The sequence below is a fragment of the Diaporthe batatas genome (assembly GCF_019321695.1).
Source record: "Diaporthe batatas strain CRI 302-4 chromosome Unknown Contig00011, whole genome shotgun sequence".
Classification (NCBI taxonomy): domain Eukaryota; kingdom Fungi; phylum Ascomycota; class Sordariomycetes; order Diaporthales; family Diaporthaceae; genus Diaporthe; species Diaporthe batatas.
In genome coordinates, this window is record NW_025408558.1 from 1,360,173 (window position 1) to 1,383,898 (window position 23,726).

General features: G+C 57.3%; 6 protein-coding genes across 6 annotated transcripts; 5 read left to right on the plus strand and 1 right to left on the minus strand.

The window, feature by feature from the left end:
• Positions 1–1,609: 1,609 nt before the first annotated feature.
• KVR01_009156 (uncharacterized protein) lies at positions 1,610–2,542 on the plus strand (the record flags this gene model as incomplete). The annotated part of the gene is made up of 3 exons (XM_044784003.1): positions 1,610–1,986; positions 2,097–2,245; positions 2,319–2,542. The coding sequence occupies 3 exons, from the start codon at positions 1,610–1,612 to the stop codon at positions 2,540–2,542; spliced, it is 750 nt and encodes a 249-aa protein (XP_044641658.1).
• A 2,243-nt stretch (positions 2,543–4,785) lies between these two features.
• Positions 4,786–7,488, plus strand: KVR01_009583 (serine/threonine protein kinase SKY1; the record flags this gene model as incomplete). Its single annotated transcript, XM_044794988.1, has 5 exons — positions 4,786–4,862; positions 5,549–6,336; positions 6,558–6,621; positions 6,714–6,972; positions 7,048–7,488. The coding sequence occupies 5 exons, from the start codon at positions 4,786–4,788 to the stop codon at positions 7,486–7,488; spliced, it is 1,629 nt and encodes a 542-aa protein (XP_044642085.1).
• Positions 7,489–8,892: 1,404 nt separating this feature from the next.
• KVR01_009615 (uncharacterized protein) lies at positions 8,893–11,602 on the minus strand. The gene is made up of 3 exons (XM_044782241.1): positions 10,720–11,602; positions 10,127–10,608; positions 8,893–10,034 (listed from the first exon to the last, which is right to left on the minus strand). Exons 1-3 carry the CDS (start codon positions 11,260–11,262, stop codon positions 9,710–9,712), a joined length of 1,350 nt encoding a protein of 449 aa, XP_044642117.1. The 5' UTR covers positions 11,263–11,602; the 3' UTR covers positions 8,893–9,709.
• Positions 11,603–11,872: 270 nt separating this feature from the next.
• On the plus strand, positions 11,873–14,114 carry KVR01_009176 (uncharacterized protein). Its single transcript, XM_044787166.1, has 2 exons — positions 11,873–12,232; positions 12,331–14,114. Exons 1-2 carry the CDS (start codon positions 12,124–12,126, stop codon positions 13,776–13,778), a joined length of 1,557 nt encoding a protein of 518 aa, XP_044641678.1. The 5' UTR covers positions 11,873–12,123; the 3' UTR covers positions 13,779–14,114.
• Positions 14,115–18,075: 3,961 nt separating this feature from the next.
• On the plus strand, positions 18,076–21,379 carry KVR01_009448 (uncharacterized protein). Its single transcript, XM_044789515.1, has 5 exons — positions 18,076–18,768; positions 18,857–20,022; positions 20,084–20,202; positions 20,264–20,498; positions 20,555–21,379. The coding sequence occupies exons 1-5, from the start codon at positions 18,424–18,426 to the stop codon at positions 21,372–21,374; spliced, it is 2,685 nt and encodes an 894-aa protein (XP_044641950.1). The 5' UTR covers positions 18,076–18,423; the 3' UTR covers positions 21,375–21,379.
• Positions 21,380–22,561: 1,182 nt separating this feature from the next.
• Positions 22,562–23,296, plus strand: KVR01_008911 (uncharacterized protein; the record flags this gene model as incomplete). The annotated part of the gene is made up of 3 exons (XM_044786941.1): positions 22,562–22,591; positions 22,638–23,228; positions 23,291–23,296. The coding sequence occupies 3 exons, from the start codon at positions 22,562–22,564 to the stop codon at positions 23,294–23,296; spliced, it is 627 nt and encodes a 208-aa protein (XP_044641413.1).
• Between the last annotated feature and the right edge of the window lie 430 nt (positions 23,297–23,726).

A 23,726-nucleotide genomic window follows, 5' to 3' on the forward strand; every position in this document is an offset into this window, starting at 1 on the left:
TCATCCTCTCCTTGTCGGTCCTACCCTCATCGCAGTCGACCTTGACCTGCATGTCAGCCCGCCAACACTACCGATAGACACTCAGTCCCCAGGTAATATTCCCCGTCTTTTCTTGGCGACCTGCGACGCGACTTCGTTCCCCGGAGCTCCTCGTTAAACCCGACCAAAGCAGCTGCAGACTGCCTCGAGGTTCTGCTCGACCCGAGGAGAACAACAAGTGCGAGTAGAACAAGTCTTGGATTCGCTCCTGCTCGACCTGTCTGAAAGATCTTGACCAAACATATCGTCCACCGACCACCGACCGCCCACCACCGACCAGCCCACCACGACCTCCAACTATTGGACATCCTCGCTCCCCTGCGGTTGCGTCACCACCAGGAGCTTTGGCCCCGACCCACCGCTCTTCGGTAGCCCACGCCGCGGAATCGATCTTGCGCTGCACAAGCCAGAGAGAGGGCAAAGCAGCACTCGGGAGCGTGCACTCTCCTGGCCTACAATCTGCTTTGTTGCTTGGAACCGCCATCGCAGGTGTTTTGTTCATATATCCACGCTCTCACCCACGGACGGACTTGGACCAGCGCGCGTCCCCAGCCCCATCAATTTACACATCCTATCTAGTATCTAGACCATCTGTCTGCCGCCGCGCCCATCTCGGCCAGCCAGGTCTAATCAATCAGCTCGATCCTGGCCTGCCCTCCCGTGCCAGTTACAGCCCGCCGTCCCCCCCCCATATAAACCAATCCTTCGCGGCCCAGCAATCCTTGTAGAGGTCCAACAACCTTGGAAGGCCGAGGAGACTCAGAGAAAAAGCCCAGCCCGACGAGGGGACCCAGCCCCTCCTCCAGACCAAGATTGAGCGTGGCCAAGAGAGGAAAGGAGAAATTGAAGATCATCCTGACGCGACCCGCCTTGCAGCCGCAGCGTTGCCCCTCGACACGAGCGACAGCAGCAGCCAGCAGGCACACCCATCCAGACTGCGACCAAAATAATAAAGCTCGCCTTGATCGCCAATCGCAATCGGGCGCCCCCTGCCACTCACACACCAGCGCTGCCCATTTTCATTTCACTGTACTAGCAGCAGCATCAGCAGCATCAGCAGCAAGAGCAGCAACCGGCATTTTCGTTGTCATCATCATCAATCATCATTGCCATCCAGTCCAGCTCAGCGCCAGCGTTTTGAATGTTCGCATCAGCATTTGCCCATCCCGCCTACCTTTTCAGCCCGACAAAAATTTCACTTGTCTCGAAATTCGTCCAGGGGCAGCAATACCATCCCCGGCATCGACCACGAAACCCAGACCAGAGATAACCTTTCTCCTGCTTCAAAGACAGACCAAACTTTAGAAGCTGTGAAACATTGGGGACAACAAGGCCGAGACATCTTCACACAACACCCTAGATAGCGACCGCGGCCGTCTCTTTTCCGTCCCAGAGCCACCCAGGCCTTGACGAAGCTACGGAGCTCCATCCATCCCACCTCTCATCATAATCCTACCGCAACCGACTTATAGATAAACGACCGACTATGAACGGCGGGCAGCTGCAGCAGACACAGCACCAACAAGAAACCGACGCGCACCAGCCCTCCCGGCCGCAAACCGATTCCAAGATGGCGGCGACGACGAGCGACGAGAACAGCACCGGCGGAGGTGTAGGACTCACGACGGGCGGAACTGGCGCGGCGCCCACTGTCAAGATGCAACAGTCGCGGCAGGACGCGCCAGCTGTCACACCGGCGACTGTGACCGCAGCAGCGGCACCCGCCATGACGACGGCTTCGGCAGCGGCGACGGCCGTGGCAGCGGCCGCCGCGGCCACGGCTGCCGCATCGCCTACTGCCTCTGGGGCAAACGGTAGTGGTGGCAACAACAACGGGGTCGGCAATAGTTCGCCGACGACAGCGGCGCAGACAGTGGCGGCCATCAATAAGAAACGCAAGAAGGAAGGCCTGAAGCCCATCATCACGACGGACAACCCGGCGACTGGGTATGTATATGCTTTCCTTTGTTCTATTTTCCCGTCTGCTGTCTGTGTTGCTGCATTGTTAGGTGGTGTTATTGCGTCTTTTTTCTCTTCGCGTACATTTTCCTACTCAGGTCAACCCTGTCTTGCTCGCGTCTGATGCTGGACCCTGGATCTGGTCTGTGTGTCGCCGCCCATCCTGGGTCGTGTCCTGCTGTGCGGTGGTTCCGCAGCATGGGGGACGTGAATCGAGCACAGGTCGCATTCTGGTTCATGATCGCTGGTAAGTCTGCCGGTCGGTCATGCAGTCAGTCAGTCAGTCATATCAATCAATCGGCCTGTCGCCAGCCAGCCAGCCAGAAAGAGGCCCATTTCGAACTTGCTGAGCGGGTGGCGCATTGGTGGTATTGGTGGCGATGGCAAGGAGGACGGGCTCAGATGGACGCGTGCAAAGCTGAGTCGGGCAAGGATCTGGCCAGGAGAGCACTGCGGCCGAAAGAGAAGTTTTGCGGGGACGGAAGACGGTGGAATCCCAAACAAAGACCACTTGTCCCCACGGAATCTGGCCCCGAGGCTGTGACCACAACTCCTGCTGAGCTTCGTCGCCGGCTGCAGCTGTCAATGGCGGGAGCAGAAGGTTGTGTGGCGGCCCATACTGGAGGGCTGTCGAGTGTCTTGGGCGCTGTGTTCCTGCTGCATCGCAGGTGTCTCGCGGTGTCTGTTTCTCTAGGGTCTGACCTGGCCCTGTGGCCTTGTGGTCCTCTGACTGTCTACTTGTGTGGCCGTCGTGATATATGCCTCGCATACCATATGCAAGTGCTATGCTGTGTGTCTTATCTTAGTACCATGGCATATATGAAAGATGCGTGGGCCGGACGCGCTGCCATTGTCAGTCAGTGTAGCCCTCTGGTGCTGCTCAAGTGAGTGGCGGGGTAGATGACCGCATCATCTCATTCGAGGGCGGCAGCTGCACAAAAGTGGAGCTGGCCGGTATGAGGTCAGTGCGATTGGGGAGGGGTGACGCCTTGCGAGATGATGGTGGACCTTTCTTTCCCTGGCCATGACAGGGCAAGACAAGCTTCGAGCAGGACATGGCTGGGCAGGGCAGGACATCTGGCCTGTGCCTCTCGGTGCTATGTTATGTTCTGTTTGTTTTGACGGGTCAACATGATGCAAGTCATCTGCTCCCTCCCCAAATAACCCTCATCTTTCCCCTCTCATTGTTGAGGGAGGCGACAAGGAGCGAGGGAATGATGGATTGAGTGGCATTAAGGATGAGATATGTCCATGGGGGCCATATCCGTGCTAAGAGCGCGGGATGGTATGGGCGACTTCCGTAGGGCCAGAGGCACAGCAGGCCTGGTCTTGGTAGCCGCCGCAGTCAGTCGTTGCGAGCTGAATCAGGACCCGCACGGAATGACGACCCCCTCTGACTGGTTGGTTGCCTTCCTGCCTGCCTTGCCCGCCCCGCCGCCTGCTTACCTGCCTTTTGCCATTTGCCATTTGCCTCTGTCTGCCTGCTTGCCCGCCTGCGTGTGCGTGTGTGCCTGCCTCGTGTCTTATTGCAGAGTGGCAGAGTGGCAGAGTGGCAGAGTGGCAGGCCAGCAGCTGGAACACGCAAGGAGCGCTAGATGGCCAGGCCAGAGCTAGGTCTCGGTTTGCGGCTATGGCTTGGCTGGGCTGGTCTGGTGCCTTGGGTTGGGGGGGGGGGGTGCACATCAGATGCCGTGCGATGCGATGAGGAGCGATTCGACAGGGCGGGATGACCCTTCTCACCTTAAACCCGCCCTGTCCAAATGCCCCTGGCACCTGAGCGTTGAGCCTGACGAGCCTGGCAGCCTGGACCTCGACCTGACCTACCTTGGACCCTAAGCCCGAGTGAGCCCCAGTCCTTGCCGTGCAGGGCGCTTGACCTTCCCTGCCCGTCTCTCTGTATCTGCCTTGGTTCCCCCTCCAACCCCACCCCACCTTATTACTCCCACCACCCATGTCGCCATTTTATGGTCAATCCACCTTGGGCATATCGCCCCTGCTACTGCTACAGCTGCGGTTGCCGTTGCCGCTGCCGCCCTGTCTGCACATGTTCCATCTGCCCCAACTTGAAAGTAGACGAGTGATGAAGGGGCACCGGCGGGCGTGTGCTGGACGCTCGTTGATCTTTTTGGTTGGGTTTGGGACGAGGGGTTCCTGAGAGGGAGGGAGAGAGACTGACTGCAGTGGTCAGTCAGTCTGTCTGGACTCGCAACTTGTTGACCTGACTTTGGCCTACCTGCCTGACCTGATCTGATGCGCGATGACTTGACCTGGCTTGATTGACTTGCCATCTCAAACATCCCCAACCCCGTACCCCCCCCCATCCCATCATCCCCATCCCCAACTCCCCATTTCACTCCGGCTGCCACTGCCAGTGCCACTCCTACTCTACTCTATTCTCCTCTCTCCCACTCGGGCTGGGCATTCTTGCATCTGCGACCTGGGGCTGGCTGCAACTGGGGCTGGACTGCGACTGCGACTGCACCTTGCCTTGCACCTGCATATTGCATGCCTTTTGCCCTCGTTCCTTGTCCTCGGTCACTTGTCTTCGTTTCCCGACCTTGTCTCCTCCTCCTCGTCCTCCTCCACCAAACTACAACAACATACAAGCCCACATCCGCATCCGCGCATCCACCTCCACAGCCACATCCACCCACTCTGGAGATGCCAATTGCGTCTCCAGGATTATTGCCCGCCCGCCTCCTCAGCCTCCATCCACTCCACCCTTTTCGACCAACCGCCCGCCCTCGGCCGTCGAACTACTAGAAGAGCACCTCCTGCTGCAGGACCATGACCATGTTCAAGTCCAAGAACACTCTTCCTCCTTTGCGCGAAACAGACAAGAAGGACCCAATGTTGAAAACAAGGTTTTTACCGCCCGCCCATTTTGAATCTTACACCCAACCCACCCGCCCACTGCACGCCCACTGCACGCCCCTTCCAGACCTTAGCCGTAATATGAGTTGCAGTCGCGGTTGCAGTCGCAGTCGCAGGTGCAGGTGCATGTCAACCAAGGTCCAGACTGCGAGTGCGAGTGCGAGTGCGCCCCCGTCCTGCCCTGTCAGAACCACCAGCAGCAGCAGCAGCAGCAGCACCCGCCCGCCTGTACTGCACTACACTGCACTGCATCGCGCTGTGTGTGATGGTGGTGGTGGTAGTGCTGGTGGTGGTGTGTGTTACGAGCAGGAGCGCCGGCACCGCATTTCATTTTACTTTGGATTCGCTTCGCTCCGCTCCGTCTTGTATTGCCTCAGAGATGGGCGCATCCCGGGCAAAAAAAACCACACCAGGCAATCCCCACCGCCCGCGCCCACCCGCCACTTCACTTTACTTTATTACTTTACCTTACCTTACTTTGATCCCGCACTACCCAACATCCCGACCCCAGAAAGCTGAAGCCTTACCTATCTGGACCACCGCTAGCGCCTAACACTGCACAACCACTTCTCCCGCTCTGCGATAACCCCGTTAAAATGCCCTGAACCCCATCTCTCACAACCTGACCCGACCCGACTCCATTCCCGCATTGCTGACAGCCTGCGCCCACCCACAGAACCGCCCAGCTCTCCGCCATGCAGGCATCACCAACCTCCTCGTCCTCCCCCGAGGACGCCGCCGAGAACACAGCAGACGAGGAGGATTCCGAGGACTACTGCAAGGGAGGCTACCACCCCGTCTCAATTGGCGAAAAGTTCAAGGAGGGCAAATACACCGTCGTGCGCAAGCTGGGCTGGGGCCATTTCTCCACCGTCTGGCTGTCGCGCGACAACACCACAGGCAAGCATGTCGCCCTCAAGGTCGTGCGCTCTGCCGCACACTACACAGAGACCGCCATCGACGAGATCAAGCTCCTCCAGAAGATCGTCACCGCGAAGCCCGACCACCCCGGCCGCAAACACGTCGTCAGCCTGCTCGACTCCTTCGAACACAAGGGCCCCAACGGAACACACGTCTGCATGGTTTTTGAGGTTCTAGGCGAGAACCTGTTGGGCCTCATCAAGAAATGGAACCACCGCGGCATCCCCATGCCCTTAGTGAAGCAGATTACCAAACAGGTGCTGCTGGGGCTCGACTATCTCCACCGGGAGTGCGGCATCATCCATACCGACCTCAAGCCCGAGAACGTATTGATCGAGATCGGTGACGTCGAGCAGATTGTCAAGAAGGTTGTTAAGAGCGAACCGTCAGATAAGGAGAACAATCGCAACGGCCGAAGGAGGCGGAGGACATTGATCACTGGCAGCCAGCCATTACCGTCGCCACTCAACGCGTCCTTCAATCACAACAATCTCTTCCCATCACCCAACTCACACTCCAGCCTCGGCCAGATGTTGAACGAAGGTGAGTGCCCCCAATCGTCGTGGGCCAAGCTCCGCATCCTCCAGCCAGCCCCGAAACCCGCCACCAGGAGGCCAACCAGCCCCGCGCCCCGCGCCCCGCGCTTCGCCCCCAACGCCACATCCTGGGCCTGGGCGTACAGTGCCCAGAGGCTGTCCACGTCAATCAACCGCGTGTCGCGCCACGACTTTTGAGTTCGTCTTGCTAACGGTAGACCCCTGTAGGCAACAAACCAAAAGAATCATCACCAACCGACGAGATCAAGCAGAAGCAGCGGGAAAAGACAGCGTGAGTCTGCTCTTGAAGATGAGGCTCGACCCTCATCGCGCATTGCGCACTCACCATAGTTTCCCATACTGACCAAAGTTTCTCGGTTCTAGGGATCTCCTTACAAAGGAAGTATCTGGCATCTCCCTGGACAAGTCTTCAAACTCGTCGTCATCATCCACAGGCGAAAAGCGCAAGGCCGAAGACTTTGGTCTAGACGTCATCAGTGTCAAGATTGCAGACCTGGGCAACGCCTGCTGGGTAAACCATCACTTCACAAACGATATCCAAACGAGACAATACCGGTCGCCCGAGGTGATACTTGGTTCGAAATGGGGGGCTAGCACGGATGTGTGGAGCATGGCTGCAATGGTATGTCACCCAATTACTGCCTGCAGGCGCGGTCACACAGAAGCATCCAAGCGCTAACCAATCTCGCCCGTACAGGTCTTCGAACTTATCACTGGCGACTATCTCTTCGACCCTCAGTCCGGCACTAAGTATGGCAAGGACGACGATCACATAGCCCAGATAATAGAGTTGATGGGTCCATTTCCGAAGTCACTGTGTCTATCGGGCAAGTGGTCGCAAGAGATATTCAATCGTAAGGGCGAGCTCCGCAACATCCACCGGCTGCGGCACTGGGCGCTTCCTGATGTCCTGAGGGAGAAGTACCACTTCAAGGAGGAGGAAGCCAAGCGCATTGCCGACTTTCTGGTGCCCATGCTGGAGCTCGTTCCGGAGAAGCGAGCCAACGCCGGCGGCATGGCGGGGCATGTCTGGCTGGAGGACACGGCAGGGATGAAGGGTGTCAGGATCGAGGGACTGGAGGTTGGTTCCCGGGGCGAGGGCATAGACGGTTGGGCGAACGAAATCCGGAGGCGATAGGGACTGTCTCTTAGCGATGGGCTCGACTACCTACTGCCCCGTCTCGGTCCGCCTAGACAGGACTCGACTGACGGTGGTGATGATGATGAGAAAGAGAGCCAAGACGAGGAAGAAGGTGGTGGCGGAAGTCTCCGTCCCGAGGATGACAAGGAAGCCGATGATGGGCACAGTGACTCTGACCATTCCTCAAGGCTCTGATGGGAACGACAATCGGGGTTGAAGAGGGTGGGGAGCGGGGGCGGATCCAGATCCCCGGGCTCAAGCCGTGGCTGTTGCTGCCCTGAATAGACAAAGAGAGAGAAAGATGACGAAGAAGGCGCACAAGAGAGAGTGACAGTGAGAGAGAGCATTCAAGAGCTGCAAACCCGAGAGCCAGCGTTTTTTGCTAAGAGGTAGGGTGGCCGACGAAACTCGACGTGATCGATGCCGAACATGATGTCTCTCTCTCTTGAAGCGGTGAAGCAGATGCGATGCTGCAGGTACACATGATGCGCACAAGGCCAGCCAGCCTGGCGAGTCGAGGGTCGGCGGCGCACAGGGCCCAGGCTCCGCCGGGGATGGAGCAAGAAGGTGGTGGTGCAGATGCGATGGCAAAAAAGGACTGAGGACTGATGTTGTCGATCGCCGTCGGGCGCGTTTTCCTCCCGCCATCACTCGCACTCGCCCTCACATTCATCCTCCTTCCTTTCTCTCTCTCTATCTCTCTCTTGTGGTGGTGATATTATTATTACGACGGGATGACGGACTGGCTGACCGCTGCCCCTTTTTTGGGGGAGGGTCCGGGAAGTTAATGAAGTTGGGAAATCAGACCAACGGGAGGGAGCAGGAAGAAGAAGGAAGGAAGATATCACGCATGTATGTATGTATGTATGTATGGAGTTGGTATGGGGAGGCATGGAGTTTTGACGGAGGATGGATGGATGGTAAGGCAGGCACATGCACACAAAGACACGACACAACACAACAGATTACACAACACACATCACACAACATATATATCATCATATCATATTATATCAATTACATTATATTATAGGACTATGGGATCAATACATGAGTCTACAATGGGAGTGTAGCATGGTGAATCAGGTGGTTGGTCTTTGATTTGGAGAGTTTCTTTTTGTTTTGTTTGCTGGTGTTAGGACTGGTTGGGTTGTACGTGGTTCTCGTGACTTGCTTGTGTGTTGGTTGGTTGGTTGGTTGGTTGGTGATGAAAGACTTTGCCGGAAGGTACGGAGTACTTGGTGCCGTTTCTGGGCGTGGTGGTTGAGAGGCGAGGGAGGGAACGAAGGGGTGAAGGATGGAGTGGGTGGGAGTGGAGGATGAGGGCAGACAGACAGGCAGCAACCATTGCTTATGGGCGATGTGCTTGCCGTCTGTCTGTCTGTCTGTCATTTGTATGTTGCAATGTACATGCTTGCCCGTTTGGCATGAGGTCGGTCAGGCTCGGTTGTGCGTGGGAAACTCCATGAGGAACCAAAAAAACCAAAGAGGAGAACCCCAGCTTTGATGTTGAGCCTGCCTGGTTGGCAAAGGGAGGGGAGAACGTTGTCTTTTGCAAGTGAGGTCTTCCAACTTTGAGACAAAGGAAGACCCTAAAGGGTGGATATTTTGGATAATTGTATTGTAGCCCATAGTCTTCGTCTTGATATGCGATACTCATCTTGCTCATGTGTGGTATTGATGGGGCCAACCGACCAAGTGACCCAAGCCCCGATCATGCATCCATCCGACCACCAACAGACTCTGCGCACATGCATGTGCATTCTACTTCATCATGGGCATGCTCCTTCGTTGTAGTTTGGGCCACCGATATTCATGCAACTGACCGGATGATCCATCCACCCATCTTTCACGAACCCTTGGCCCAACTCCGCTCTATCGGCCGTGCTTTCTTCTCGTCCTGCACCAAGGAAGGAAATGACATCGTCAGACGGTCGATGAACCAACCCGAGCGTTCTTTCTCATAGAAAGCTACACCCCATTACGTGGACTCGCTTGTCATCCGACGGTTCGCGTCACCTGCAATGCCAAAACTGAAGGGCCAGGAAAGGCCTTCACCACGGCGCCCACGACACCAACAGCTCTACCAAAAAGGAGGCCCGCACAACTGCAGAACCCATTCGCCGCAGTGTCCGCAACCACTCCGTTCTCCTTTCGTAGCCCCCCACAAAAAACATAAGAAGGAAGGGCGAGCACCCAGCCGTCCTGTCCTGTCCGCCTAGTTGCCGCTCTTCTTCTTCCCCTGCGTGATCTTCCTGAACGCCTGCTCGGTGCCCGCGCCCACGGGCCTGTGGTCGGCCCCGCCGCCGGCGCCGCTGCCGAGCTGCGAGATGGGCGCGATGGTGTAGGAGACGGGCATGCCGGCGGGCCGGGCGCGGTTCGTCGCGCGGACGGGCTCGAGGGCGGCGGCCCGCTTCGCCGCCAGCCTCTCGGACACGGAGCTGACCTTCTTGCCGCTGCTGCTGACGCCTCCTGGCCGGTGGGCCAGGGACTGCTGGGAGGAGGGGGCGGCCTGGGAGCCTGGGCCTCTGTACTTGAGGGAGCTGTTGGTTTGGGGGGGTTGGGCTTGTTAGTTGCTTTTTTCCCCACCTTTTCTCTCTGGGGCTGGGACAAAAGATTGTGTGGGACGACGTACTCTGGATCTATGTACCGGGCCTCGATCTGCCTCTTCTTGTAGTCGTCTGTCCGCTGCAGGATGGGCCTGCTCCACTCCCCCATGAGCCTCTCGGCCATGCGCTTGATCTCGGGCTGGGCGCGCTTGGTCTTTGTGTAGAAGAGCACGACCTGGCCGATGCCGCTGGACAGCAGGGCCTCCTTCTCCACCGGCATCTTGGTCAGGGCGGTGAAGATCTCGCGCTGGATGTTGTAGGCGGGCAGGCTGCCGTCGGCCTGCAGGGGCTCGAGGAAGTACTTGACGGCCTGCAGGAAGTTGGTCTCCGGGTCCAGGATGGCGTGCTGGATGTTCTGCCGGTTCAGGAGCGTCATCACCTCGGGCAGGAGCTTGATCTTGGCCACGGCGGCCCGGTCGTCCTCGCGCGCCGCGTTGTCCTCCTTACACGCCGTCTCCATCTTGACCTTGAGGTCTGCGATGATATCGTCAAGCTCTTCTTCCAGGTCCTGCAAGTTGTATTGTCAGCATGTGATTCACCCCCAAGCTGCCACGAACCCGGGTGGTGAGATTCGGGTGTGTGTGTGAGTGTGTGTGTGTGTGGCATGTGAACAACATACCACCTCGTCCTTCTTGGTGCGCCTCTTGTTGCTCTTCCCCTTGACGGCAGCATCCATCGCCCTCTCGATCGCCCTCGCCCGCCTCTGCTCAGGCGTCAGGTGCTCGTCGTTCTCCGGCTCGGGCGAGGGCCGCTTGGAGCGGCTCTTGGGCTTCTTCTCGCCGCCGCCGCCCGAGCCGCCGCCGGCGCGCCGCCTCTTGCCCTCGATGATGGTCCCGTCGGCGGCGCTGACCTCGTCGCCGTCCTCTGTGCGCCGCTTCTTGGGCCGCCGGCCCTCCTTGGGCTTCTTGGAGGCCGCCTCGCCCTCGGCGCGCTTCCGCTTGGTCGCCTTGAGCGACTTGGCCACGTCCTCGTCGATGTCGACGGGCCGCTGCTCGATGTTGGCCTTGAGGGGGTCGTACTCTTCGAGGTCGATGTCGCCCACCTCGGACAGGATGTCTGAGTCGCGGTCGGACATGTCGCCGTCGTTGATGCCTGCTGCTTGGACCTCGTCCTCAGGCGCGGGCGACGCCTGGCGGGAGTCGTTGTCCTCGATGTCGGACATTGTGTCTTTGTCTGGCTGGACTGGAGCACCAGGCCAGAGGATCGAGCGATGGTGTGGGATGTGTCGCCTGCTTCGGGAGGCTGTGGCAACGAGGTTGGGTCTTTGGTGTTTGGGCTGGCTGGGATCTGACTGAGAAACGAGGAATCAGAGATGGGGAGGACGGTCGACGGTTGATGGTCGGAAAAGGTGGGAGCTGGTGGAGTCAGGCCTGGTCTGTCGGTGTTTGGATGTCAAAGTGGGCAGAGTACAATTGACAGCTGCGATTTGGGAACCTGGCAGCTAAGGTAATCAATCAATCCTTTGACTTTTTGCTGCTGCTGCTACACCAGGTACGGTACGGTCCTGGCTGTCGCTCTGGCTCTAGTTGATTAGCTCCTCTGCTCCTGGGTCTGGAGGCTGAATGTGAGCAGGGCCCGTGCACTAGGCAGGGGGTAGTATCCTTGTATCTTGGTAGCTAGGCCTGCTGGGCAGCTGGGATGCTACTGCTGACTGAGCCTGTACCCCTGGACCTGGCCCGTTCTCGCTTCTGGCTTCTGGGCCGCAATTAAACGACGCTAGCGCACGACGTTTCTCTTGTTTATTGTTGACATGACTGCACAGCTGCAGAAGCTTTGCAGGTTGCCATCCACAACGTCCATCGCTCACCCCTCTCTCCCCATCACCCTCTCCCTGCTCAGCTTGCACAAGACGACCGACCGTACCTAGCTTTGCCCTTAAAAGACCCACCGGTGCCCGCTTCTTTGCGCATGGGATCTGCATCTCACCATCAGTCAATCCTCCATTTGCCGCAGCTGGACAACTAGCCCTGCTCTGCCGAACCTGCGACGCTTTCGCATTCCATAGCCCGCCCGCCTCATCATCATGAATAGGCGCGGGGGTGAGGGTCCTATGGACGGGCTCGAGTTTCAGAACGCAAATGTCGACAAGTCGAGTCCTTTTGTCCTCTATGCGAATCAAAATCCAGCCCTCCGTACGTCCGCATCTCCTCACACCACGACCACGCGACCACATGCTGGTCGCCTGTCCCCCGCCAGATTGTTGATACTGACCCATTCGCGCCACCCACAGCTTCTCAAAACCCAGCAGCGCAGCCCCGTGTTTCCTTTGGCACAAACCTCTTCCAGTCCCAGAATGCAGTGCCCAGGAATGCCAGCCCCTTGAGGCAACAACAGACCTTCCCACGAGCACCAGAAAGATCCGTCTTCAGCCCGTCGATATCGCACCAATACACTGCGGCGCCGCTGCGCAACCCAGCATTCACCAGTGTCAGACCCGGCACACCTGCTTTCATGACGCCCCAGAAGGATCGCTTCGAGGACTCGGTCATGTCAGAGACTCCCGCCGACGATAGTCCCGCCATGACGGATGCTTCTGGCCCTGCCGATACCTCAGCCGATACCCCTGACTTTGATAACTCCGGCTTGCTTGACGGCATGACAATATCAACGCCTGATCATCGGGTCAGCCGCACTCTGTTTTCCGAGAAGAGGTCAGGCAGGGGCGAGCTGCCTAATCTTAGACAGGGGGATTGGTTCCAGCGCGGCAAGGTCCGCAAGAGGTTCAGGACGGACAGGGATAAGGATGTAGGGAGCGCGAGGTTACGCCTGCCAGACGGCCGCGATGAGGATGATAGCGACGACGACGACGACGACGAACCACGGGCCGGCCGGCGCAACAGGAGGAACCGAGACACGGGGTGGCTACACCACATCTTGACCTCCATCTCCTCCAACCCCAACGCGCCCATGATAATCTCGTGGTATCTACAGGTGCTCTTCAATGCAGCTTGCGGTGGTGTGGTACTATGGATGGCCTGGGGTATCATCTCAGCGATACGCGGCGAGGTGCTCTACTCGTCTGAGAAGGCCAGGGCGCAGCTCATGGAAGAGATGAACGCATGCTCTCGCAGGTATATCGAGAACAAGTGCTCTCCGATCCAGGACCGACTGCCAGCCCTTGAAGGCATGTGCAACGAGTGGGAAACCTGCATGAGCCAGGATTCAAACGTGGTGGCGGGCGTCAAGGCGTCCGCAGGGCACCTGGCCGATATCCTGAACGAGTTCTTCTCGCGGCTCTCCTGGAAGGCGACCGTGACGCTGTCCACCTTCTCCATCATCGCCATGCTCGTCTGCAACGTTGCCTTCAGCAAGTTCCGGCACAACTACAGGGAGCAGACCCTCCACCAGGGAAATCCCGGGTCGCAGTACCAGGGCATGGGCCCCATGGGCTTCCCAATGTCACCGGGCAAGAACCAGGCCTACATCTTTGCTCCCATCGGACAGACGCCGAAGCACATCAGGCGGGCTTTCCTGCAGGACGATACGGAATCCGAGGCCTCGCCGGATGCCAGATACTTGCCACCGCCGGTGACGCCGTCACGCACCCGGAGCCCTATAAAGAGTGAGAGGAGCAGGAGCCCTACCAAGATGAAGTTGGAGATGAGTCCTAGCAAGATGGATCGTAGTCAGAGTCCGTCGAAGAGGAGCCCGTCCAAGAGGCTTGAGTGGCAACTGTGATTGGACAGGAAAAACAGCGTGAAGAGGGCGCAAAGCTATCTCATGAGGTGAGGTGAAGATATGTACATTAAATTGCGTGGGTAGTCAGAATGGACATGACCGCTTGAGAATGTGGGGTCCGAACGGGGGAGATCCAAGGCAGGAAACGGAAAGGGAAGGGCACAGTCAATTTTGTACAAGGACCAACAGGCCCGAGGAGTATGGATACCCGGGATACCCACGAAAACACCGGGGAGCTTCAGGAAATGGGGGTGTTTCGGGCCGGGACTGAGCGATAGCGACTGGGCACTCTACTCTTGAGGTGTCTTGGTTAATATACATAGTACTTCTGCAGAAGATGAATGACTGCTATCCAATGTGCTGTAATCACAGCCATGAAGTTGTACACCTAGGGACTTGTATGAGAGGGTGGTCTAGGGGATACAAGGCCGAAGTGATTGGTGATTGATATGCGGGCACCACGGCCCAGGTCAAACTTACGATAAAAGCTTGGTTGTCTGTGGTACTTGCACCCAATCGTCCGCTCAATGCGGCTTGCATCTCCGGGGACGGTGGGTCCCTTCCCGAGCAAAAATAATGCTGGGGTTCATCAGAGTCCGGGCGCGCAGCTCGAGGGCGAGGGGCCCGAGATTATCCCCAGCCAACCACCCCCATCCGAGTCGAGTCGACTGCCCCGGGGACCCGAACACGGGGTTCGAGTGAGGCTGTGGTGTGTGGTTCGATACGACTGTAGGATGTCAATATTGACGGCCGTTGCTGCATTATACGATATTGACTTTGGGTCTGTGTGGTTCGGCAACGGACTAATTGATTATTTGATGAATAACTACCACATATCAGATTGGATAATTGTAGATTTTTAGGTTCTGCTCAACTTTAGAAGAACATGTCAAGGTCCCTTATTTGTTCTTCAAAAGGAAGTTGGTTTTCCTCTCCCGGAAAAAAAAGCGGTCGCTCTCTTCGAATTGAGCACTTGCCTTGCAAAACGCAGTCATTTACTTGACCTGTTGTTTCGTTCCAGAAGAGTCAATAACTTGCTTGGCTAAACATCTTCCAAGTCAACCCGCTTCGTCCCCGAGTCCCCAAGCTCAACAATGCAGTTCCACGTGCTCACCTCCTGCCTGGCCTTCTCCTCGGTCTCGTGCCTAGTTGTCCCCAGGGAGCACGAGCAAGGCCTCCTGAGCAGCACCGGAGAGGCCCAAGGACCCATCAGCACGACATGGGTAGGCGTGGAGAAGAGCACGGCAGCAGTCCCAGACGGACCCGTGCCTGACACGGAGTCATCATTCCTTGACGTAAGTATTTTTTTCCCGCTCAGCCTGAGAAGGGGGGGGGAGGGGGGTCCCGTCTGCTTTCCCCCGGGCGTCAGTAGCACATGATTGGGATGGATGGGGGAAATCAAAGAAAAAGTTGTTGACACGCTGGCCACAAACGACAGGAAGACGTGGCCCTCAGGCGCTCTGCCGGGCTGATCCTCGCCAGGCGCGCCCGCGTACCCACCGCGCGAGGGCGGTCGGGTGGAGGAACAGTGTGAAGCGGGAAGGCGGTTGGTTCTTGAGCGGGCTCCGGGCTCGTGGGGGACAGCGTGGCGGTGTTGTTGGGTGTCATTGGCGAGTGGTTGGTGTGGCCCGGCTCTCTGGGGTTGTGATGTAAACACAACGGCAGACGGAACCTCGGTGACTCATCCTTTTGCCTAACCCGACGGCACAATTTATGTGTTCTGCATCCTTTCTCGGGCATGTGATGATCCAAGCGAGGACAAGACTTCAGTTACCGACCAGTGGCTTCCAAGGTTGTCCTCCTCGTGTTTAGGCAGCTATGTACCTCTCAGCCCACGCGAGCGCCATGCGTGGGCAGATACATCGGCGGCGATTCAAGTTTCCCTGCATGGATATGCATGCAGGTCACTCACGGTTTACCGACTTTCTCGCCCTCGCCTCACTTTGGTTTTATCTCCGGGGGGCGAGACAAGTTGTTGTTACAGAGTCATGTGCTTTGCTTCTTTGTTTTGTTGGGCAGATCTTTAACGATCACCCCGCGAAGTCGGGCCTGATGACAGAGCGTGTGAAAAGTTCTTCCCTTTGGCACGCGGAATAGGTACATATGTCGTAGGCCTATTCTGCGGCCAGCTTAGTCGACATGACGGCCTCTATACCTGCCGTTTGTTAGGAAAGAGTGTCTGGTATTCCCCTTTTTATATGTTGGGTGTCGTTTTAGATGCGAAGGATACCTGGGTAGTCTTCAAGGATCTAAGCGAGTATTATGCCGTTGATGTCCTCCGTTCTTTTCGACCCAATGGGGATTGTTCACATTGATATTGACTATAAGCTGCACATGTAAGTCGGCGACGGGACTATAGACGATTGTCTGTGGCTCCCGAGCGTTTCACCAGAGCCCAAGCTGGATGGAAAACGTGTGGGATCTCGACCATGCTGGGCAGATCAATTCAAACTCCTACGAAGGTCGCAAATCATTGTTGAAATGCTCCTGGTTGATACAGAGGACTCAAAGCCTGGTCTTTTGTTACGCTGAGCCGACGGGTAGAACCAGAAGCGCCTTTGCCACCATCCTGCACGTCCAGTGATCCGATCTTGCATTGGTGTTCTAGAAGATGCCCGAATGAGGAAAAGAGGGGGGGTGGCAGGCACAATCAAAGAAAATTCTGCCTACAATAGCCAGGTCTACATTGGTCGTCCATTTGTCGAGCCGTCTAATACCTACCTACCCGACCCCAGAGACACACAAGACAAGGGAGGGCGGAGCAAATGCTCCGACACGGGCAACAAGTGCAAGTACCTCTGTACCGCGTACTGTGCTTCGTTAGCTGAGTTAGTTTTGTGGAAAGGCCACATGGCTGCGGAGCCGCCTGTCGGTCTGACACGGCAAGGAGGGGGCGGGTAGCTGGCGGGAAGAAGCCAGTTCAGAACGACGGGTAAGTAATACAGGAAACAACGGTGCAAGGGTCTGCTTGGACATTTGGAGGTACGTGCTTAGCCAGGCAGCCAGCCAGACAGCCAGACAAGGCAGAATATCTCAAGAAGCATTTCAGTTGCAGATACTTGCCTAGATATGATATTTCTCGTGGCCTTTTCCTTTTTGATGCGTGTCGTACAAGATCCCCAACATGCAGCAAGAACGCCGGCAAAGGCAGCCCGGCAGCCCGGCTGAATGACCAGCGTACCCGAGACAAATGTCTGTCTGCCTCTACGGGACTGTCGGGATGTCGGCTCCTGCCTCAACTCCCCGAAGACCTGGGCCGTGCTGGACCAGGCCGGGCCATGGCGGCCATCAGAACGACTGTCGAAACACACTCCCGAAAAGGCAACCTCCTCGCCGTAGTCGACTCAACAGGGCGAGGAAACCTGGGCCTTATTCATTGCCCTAGCAACAGATAACAAACAACATCACCTGCAGGATTATTAGGGCTGTTGTCAGCGCCGACCTCCTTTTGCTCGCGTGTCGTCGTCGTCACGGCAGCCTGGCGAGAGCAGTCGATCATAGAGAGGATCTTCAGCCAAGACTTCATCTTCCTCGGACTGACTGCAGCAGCAGCGGGGACGGTCTCTACTCCGCAGGGGCGGAAGAGCGTGCGTGCATCAGGACTATGTCGTGCATGTCGGGCCTCTCGCGGTCGAGCCCTGGGCAGATATTTCTTTTCGTCGTTGGGTCATTGCGTCGGTGTGCCAGTGTGCCTATGGCGATGGCGGAGGCGTGAGTTGCTGGTGGCCATAAGAAGCACAGGGTAGAAGAGATATAGACATCAGTCTTCGGGCCGATCGCTGCATGTCATCGGGCTGGAGTGGGGTCGAGACAGCTCGAGTCTGTGTAGGTACCTAGGTACCTAGGTAGTTCGGCTGTCTGGCTGTCTGGCTGTCTGGTACGGAGTACGGAATAGTTGATCTTTAACACACGTCGATCATGTGGAGGACAGGTAAGGTGGGTGGCGAGTGATGCAAGTGCAAGTGCGAGTGCCGTGCGCCACAGCCCATCAGAGTGGCACAGCCGTTGGTTGTCCCGCAGTCCCGTGTCCCGTCATAGCATGCAAATCCTGATGGGAAATTGACAGGAGCCCCAAGGCAGGCTGGCAGGCCGGGCCAGGGCTTCCAGAAATGCCATGCTGCCCCCAGCCAATCCACCGGCCGAGCTAGCCCCAGATGGCCAGCTCGTGCCCCTCCACTGCTGCAGGGGTGCCATGTTCCGAGGTTGCAGGAGCAGCAGCTGGCAGCTTTGCATGCATTCTGTCATATCATGCCGTCGATTTCTACTGCTTGATTTGAGCTCTGTCCCCGTTGCCCGCCCCGTTGTAAGCTTGCGACATTACAAAAAGTCGGAGAAGCGCAGACAGATGAGGGGCCAGCCAGGATCTGGTTTGCGCCGTCAGCTGCGACACGCAACACACACTCCGCACCAGCCTTCCACTGCAGCCCGCCAGCCAGCCAGCTAGTGCTCAAACAGCACAGCATACCTGCCTAGCAAAGCACAGCACCTGCCTAGCAAAGCACAGCACTTGCTGCCCGGTCTCGACCTTCTCCCAACTATGACGTCGTGCGCCGCGCCGACCTGATTTCGCACGCGAACCACACACCCCCCTCCTCTTTCCTGAACCCCCACCCCCCGCTATTCCACCGCCCACTGGGAGATTCCAATGGCGTCCGAGAAACGCGCCCGCGCGCCCAGTATGGATGACCACATGGAGCAGGACTCTCCCCATCCCGACGACACGCCCTCCTCAAACCAGCCCGACTCTGGCGCAACTCCCGTCTCAACCACCCAGACCACCGGCGCCTCGACGACCTCAGCCTCCAACCCCTCAGCCGGCACTCCCGCCACTGCCGCCACCGCCCACACCGCCGACACCTCCTCCTCCGCCGGCACTCCCAACGCGCCGCCTGCGCCCTCCCACGCCACCAATGTCGCCTCTAAGAGACGGAGGGGCCTGGGCGTGGTCACCCCCAATGCCTGTACCGAGTGTCGCAAGAAGCGCGCAAAGGTACTATCACCTCCTTGTTGCTCAGTCTCGGTCGCGCAAGCCGTCCCACGTCTCCTGGACTGACTGTTTGCTATTCTGCGCCCCATAGTGCGACGGCCAGCAGCCCTGTAGCAGATGCGCCTCCCAGAAGGACGTCGAGTGCCACTACGAGGTTCCCGTGCGCCAGTCAAAGGAGAACCTCCGCAACGAGATCGAGTATCTGCGCCGCCAGCAGGCCTCCAACGAGTCCGTCATCAGCGCCCTCTCCCAGAACGTGCAATGGGAGGAGGTCCTGCGACGCCTGCGCAGTGGCCAGTCCGTCGAGGCCATATCCGACTGGCTGGGCACTCAGATGTCCTCGGGAGCTGGCCCGATGCCCTCCTTTGGCCAGCCCTCCGGCTCCGGTTCCAACCTCACCGGCGTCGCCACTTTCGCCGGCGCGAGCGCCTCCTCTTATACCCCTGGCCTGGCCAATATGGCACTGTCGGCCGCCACTGTCAGCCCCACATCAACCGTCCATCCTCTGAGTGCGCGACAGGACATGGACACCTCGAGCCAGTGGAGTCTCTATTCGGCCGCCAGCCAGGCACATACCAACAGGAGCAACTCACAGTCAGACGCAATGCATTGGAGCCGTTCAGGGCCTCCACAGACACGGGTCGGATCATGGGTTGCCGATAACCTGTCACCTTTGCAGCACTCGCAGCCCTCAGATGGGGGCTACCACGGCCTCTCTCAGGTATTGACACCCGATATGCCCCCTCCCTCAGGCCTGCCCACCACCTGGACCGAGGTCAGCTCAGATAGAAGCTTGGTCCAGCACCTGCTTGCCCTCTACTTTTGCTGGGAATACCCGACCTTCGCATCTTTGAGCAAGGAGCACTTCCTCAAGGATTTCCATCACGGGCGCCAGCGCTACTGCTCTCCCATCCTCGTAAACGCCCTGCTTGCACTGGGGTGCCGCTTTTCGACCCAGCCCAGTACGCTTGCGAACCCGGACGACCCCTACTCATCCGGGGACCACTTTTTCAAGGAGAGCCTCCGTCTCTTTTTCCTGGAGGACAACCACCACAGCCTCACTACAATCCAGGCTCTTGGCATCATGTCCATACGAGAGGCAAGCTGCGGTAGGGACTCGGAGAGTTGGTATTATGCCGGGCAGAGCATTCGTCTCGCTGTCGAGATGGGCCTGCACCGCGTGAGTGACGATTCGGGGGATAGCGACGAGGTCGCTGTCCAGGCAGCTACGTTCTGGGGTGCCTTTGCGTTGGACCAGTGAGTCTCTCGGCCTGTCTGCTCGGGCGCTGACATGTTAGCTGACTCGCTTTCCTCTCAGTGCTTGGTCTCTAGCCACTGGTTCTTTGCCTCAAACGTCTTGTTTCCCTCATTTGCCTCCCAAACCAGCCATTATGCCAGATATCGAAGCTTCTGTCTGGATTCCTTATACGGACAACGGTACGTGCTGCCCTTCTCCCAGATCTCGTTCGAGTCTCAAGACGCCTGACCCGGAAACAAGGTGCCCCATTACAACGGTCGTGCGAGCAGCCGTCCAATGTCAGATCGGTATACAAATGTTTCTGCGAACTCAGCGAATTAGTCCATGCATCCCTCTATATTCTCCACACCCCTGGCCGACCAGTCACGGGACCCGATCTATTGAGCATTTACAACCAGTTCATTGACTGGTACGACACGGTACCAGTCGCACTCAAACTTGGACATAATTTCACCCCCGCAGTCCTCTTCGCCCAGTAGGTCAAGAGCTGATACCGCTCCAGAATGCACCGCTGACATATCTTGATTGCAGTATGTATTATCATTTTGCCATATTGCTACTCTTCCGGCCTCTGGTCAAATTGCGGATCAAGGGGTCAAGTGTCGTGCCGCGAGATGTCTGCTATCAAGCTGCAGACGCCATTCAAGGTTTATCCAAATCATATTCACAATTGTACACGCTGCAGCGGACACCCTCGTTTGTCCCTTATTTTGTTCTCACCGCTGCGATCATGCATCTGGCCATCGCGGCATCGGGGATCCCGCCGCCAGAAGAAGGCGAGACAGAACCCATGGGCGGTCCCAGTGGGGGGCCCTCGACAACACGGCAAGCAGCCGGCCACCCACCAGTTGGCTCTGACCCGCCTGCAGTGTCCCCTCACGTAACTCGGTCCATAAACCAAGGCATCGCGGACCTGACCGAGATGGCGCCGTGCCACCACTTTGCGGAGCAGGCGCTGAACATCCTGCGGTACCTGGCCAAGAAGTGGAACATCGAGGTCGACATGGACGTGCCGCAGAGGATGAGGCGCGAGAAGGAGAAGGCGCAGCGGGAGGGCCGCGAGGCGACGCGGTCGTCGGACCTGACGAGGATGGACGACCACGACTACGGCACGCGCGCCGCGACCAACAGCCTCAACTTCTTCGCGCCCAACATGACGGAGAACGACTTTGTCACCACGTGGGGCACCTCGGTGTCGCTGCCCGCGGCGCCGACGCCGACGCCCAGCGCGCCCGTGGCGAGGTCCGGCGACTCGATGGAGAACCCGCTGTTCTGGCCGTTCCCCATGCAGGGGAGGCCGATCCTGCCCACGGGGGAGGCGCTTGCTGATGCTGGGTTTGAGCTGGTCTAGACGGGTCGGGGTGGGGCGGGGCGGGACGGAGCATTGGTGGGTCGGAGGGGATGTGGTTACTCATCTGACACGGAAAAGCTCGCTGTTGCTTGTGGCTTGTGGCTTGTGGCTGGCTGGTCGAGATTACTATCTACCTGGGATGAGCAAAGCCAGCTTTGTGTATGGAGTTGTTGATACCCCGGCCAGTTTGAAGAATATGTGCGAGATAACTAATTCAAAAGGAAGAGACTGGATTCTGATGGGGGGGGGGGGGGTAAAGCCCCCGGCCAGGCGGGCAGGTCTTCCTCGCTTGCATGATCACGGGCATCTTTTCCTCTCTCTCTCTCTCTCTCTCCTGGTACGGTGTTGTTGTGAAAGAGCCTTGTTGCTGTTTTCTTATCATAGACTCGGTTATGGCTTTCGTCCCCCCCACCCCTTCCCGAGTTTCATTTGAGTTAGAGTGGTCAATATTCGGAATGATGACTCTTACATGGCATGGGCACTAGGGTCTCCGGTGGTGATGAGGGACGGCGCAGCTCTCGGGGCTGGGGGAATTCTGTCTTTCTTGTCTAGGGTCCTTGGCCAATCGGTCCGGCAGTCAGGCAGTCATCACGCGAGGGGGAGGAGGTTTCAAGTGGCTTGTGGTTTTGTTCCTCATCCCCAACGCCGTCGTCAAGACGGTGCCCCTTAGCCTTGTCTGTGCGTCGCAAGGCTGAGGCCACAAGCACCTATCGTATTATAACTATCGTTATCGGCATCGTATTCTTTCCAAGCGCTGGGCCTTGAGTGCTTACCACCGTATAAAGGCGCCATGTATGTCCTCAGACGTATACGGAATAGAAGCGAAACCACATACATATAAAACATATGTGGCGCCTTTATGCAGTGGTAAGCGATCAAGACCCAGCGTTCAAAGAATACAGTGCCAATAACAGTAGAGAGAAAACAGTACGTGGGCACGCGGCCTCAACCTCATGCCGCATAGACAAGGCTAGGAGATATCGCTCCCGACGGTGCGGTTGACTAGGAAGGTGGTAAAGCAGTCACAAGGCGAGACTATAATAGTTTTAAGATGGTCCCTATAAGAGTCACACGTGAACCAATATTTTGTTGCTTCCCAAAACGATCAACGTCTTGAGCATTTACCACTGTGTGAAGGGCGCCGCATACGTTTTGGGATTGAAAACGAAACCACCCGACTCGTCGAAATGGATAACAACGAAGCAGCCGATGTTGGGGTATGTTACGCCTTTCCACCTCGCCATAATCACTGACAGTTGTTAGAAATCCCTGCTCGACCTCCCAGGCGAACTTCGAAACACCATCTACACCATGGTCATCCACGATTCCCCCAGAAGCATTCCTTGGACAGCGAAATCTCTGGACGGGGTGTTGGGGCTGCATGTGTGCCAGCAATCAGCGCTGGCCAGGGTCAACCGGCAGTTGCGCTGCGAGTTCCTGTCCATGTGGTACGGCGAGAACAGCGTTGGCGCCCACGTCTACCCCAAGAAGCACGAGGGCGCCGACCAGGCCTGGCAGGACTTCGTCGACCGGCTCGACGCCCTCCGTGCCCCCAGCCTCTGGTCTCCCGGGCCCGACGGCACGACCGCCGGCAGGAGGTCGTGCCTGTCGCACATCCGGAGCCTCGAGGTCCAGCTCTGGCACCCGGCCTACGACTTTGCCCCCGAGGCCTACATGTGCAGCTTCATGCTCGGCACGCACGAATTCAGCTGCGAAGGCGTGTACCCCCTCGAGTTGTGCAACGGCGTCTACCTCCTGTTCGGACCTACCAGTAGGGATGTTACCCGGGCCGGGGGCGATGCCACCGACTGGACAGACCGCGGCGCGGTCTGGGACGTCCTTGCGGACGCCATAGTACGGGATCGCGGCGGCCGCGGCCTCGGCCGATTTGTCTTACCACCGCGGCACGGCCGCAGGGGTGAGACCTCCGTCAGGAGGGCGTTCCCGATCGACCGGCTGGTGGACCTGGCGATAACGGTCATGGCTGAGTGCGACAAGGCTACCCGTCTTGTCCACGTCTCTACCGTACTGGGAAAATAGGGGCTTCAACAATAGTTCCTCACCAAAATTGACGGTTATATTTATGATAACGATTCCTCCTTTAATAACGGACAATCCCTAACTTCTAATTAACTAATTAAATAGACTACTTCCTACTTTAGAATTAAAACTACTTAAAAAAAATTACTCTATAAATCTTCTTTATTATTAAATAAACTTAATATAAAAAGAAAGCTAATTTTAAGCCTATCTCTATATATACTTTTTAATTCCTTATTTCTTCTCTTTTTTTATAAGTAATAATTTAAAAATCCTATAATATACCTTCCTCAACCTCAACCTCCTCCTTCT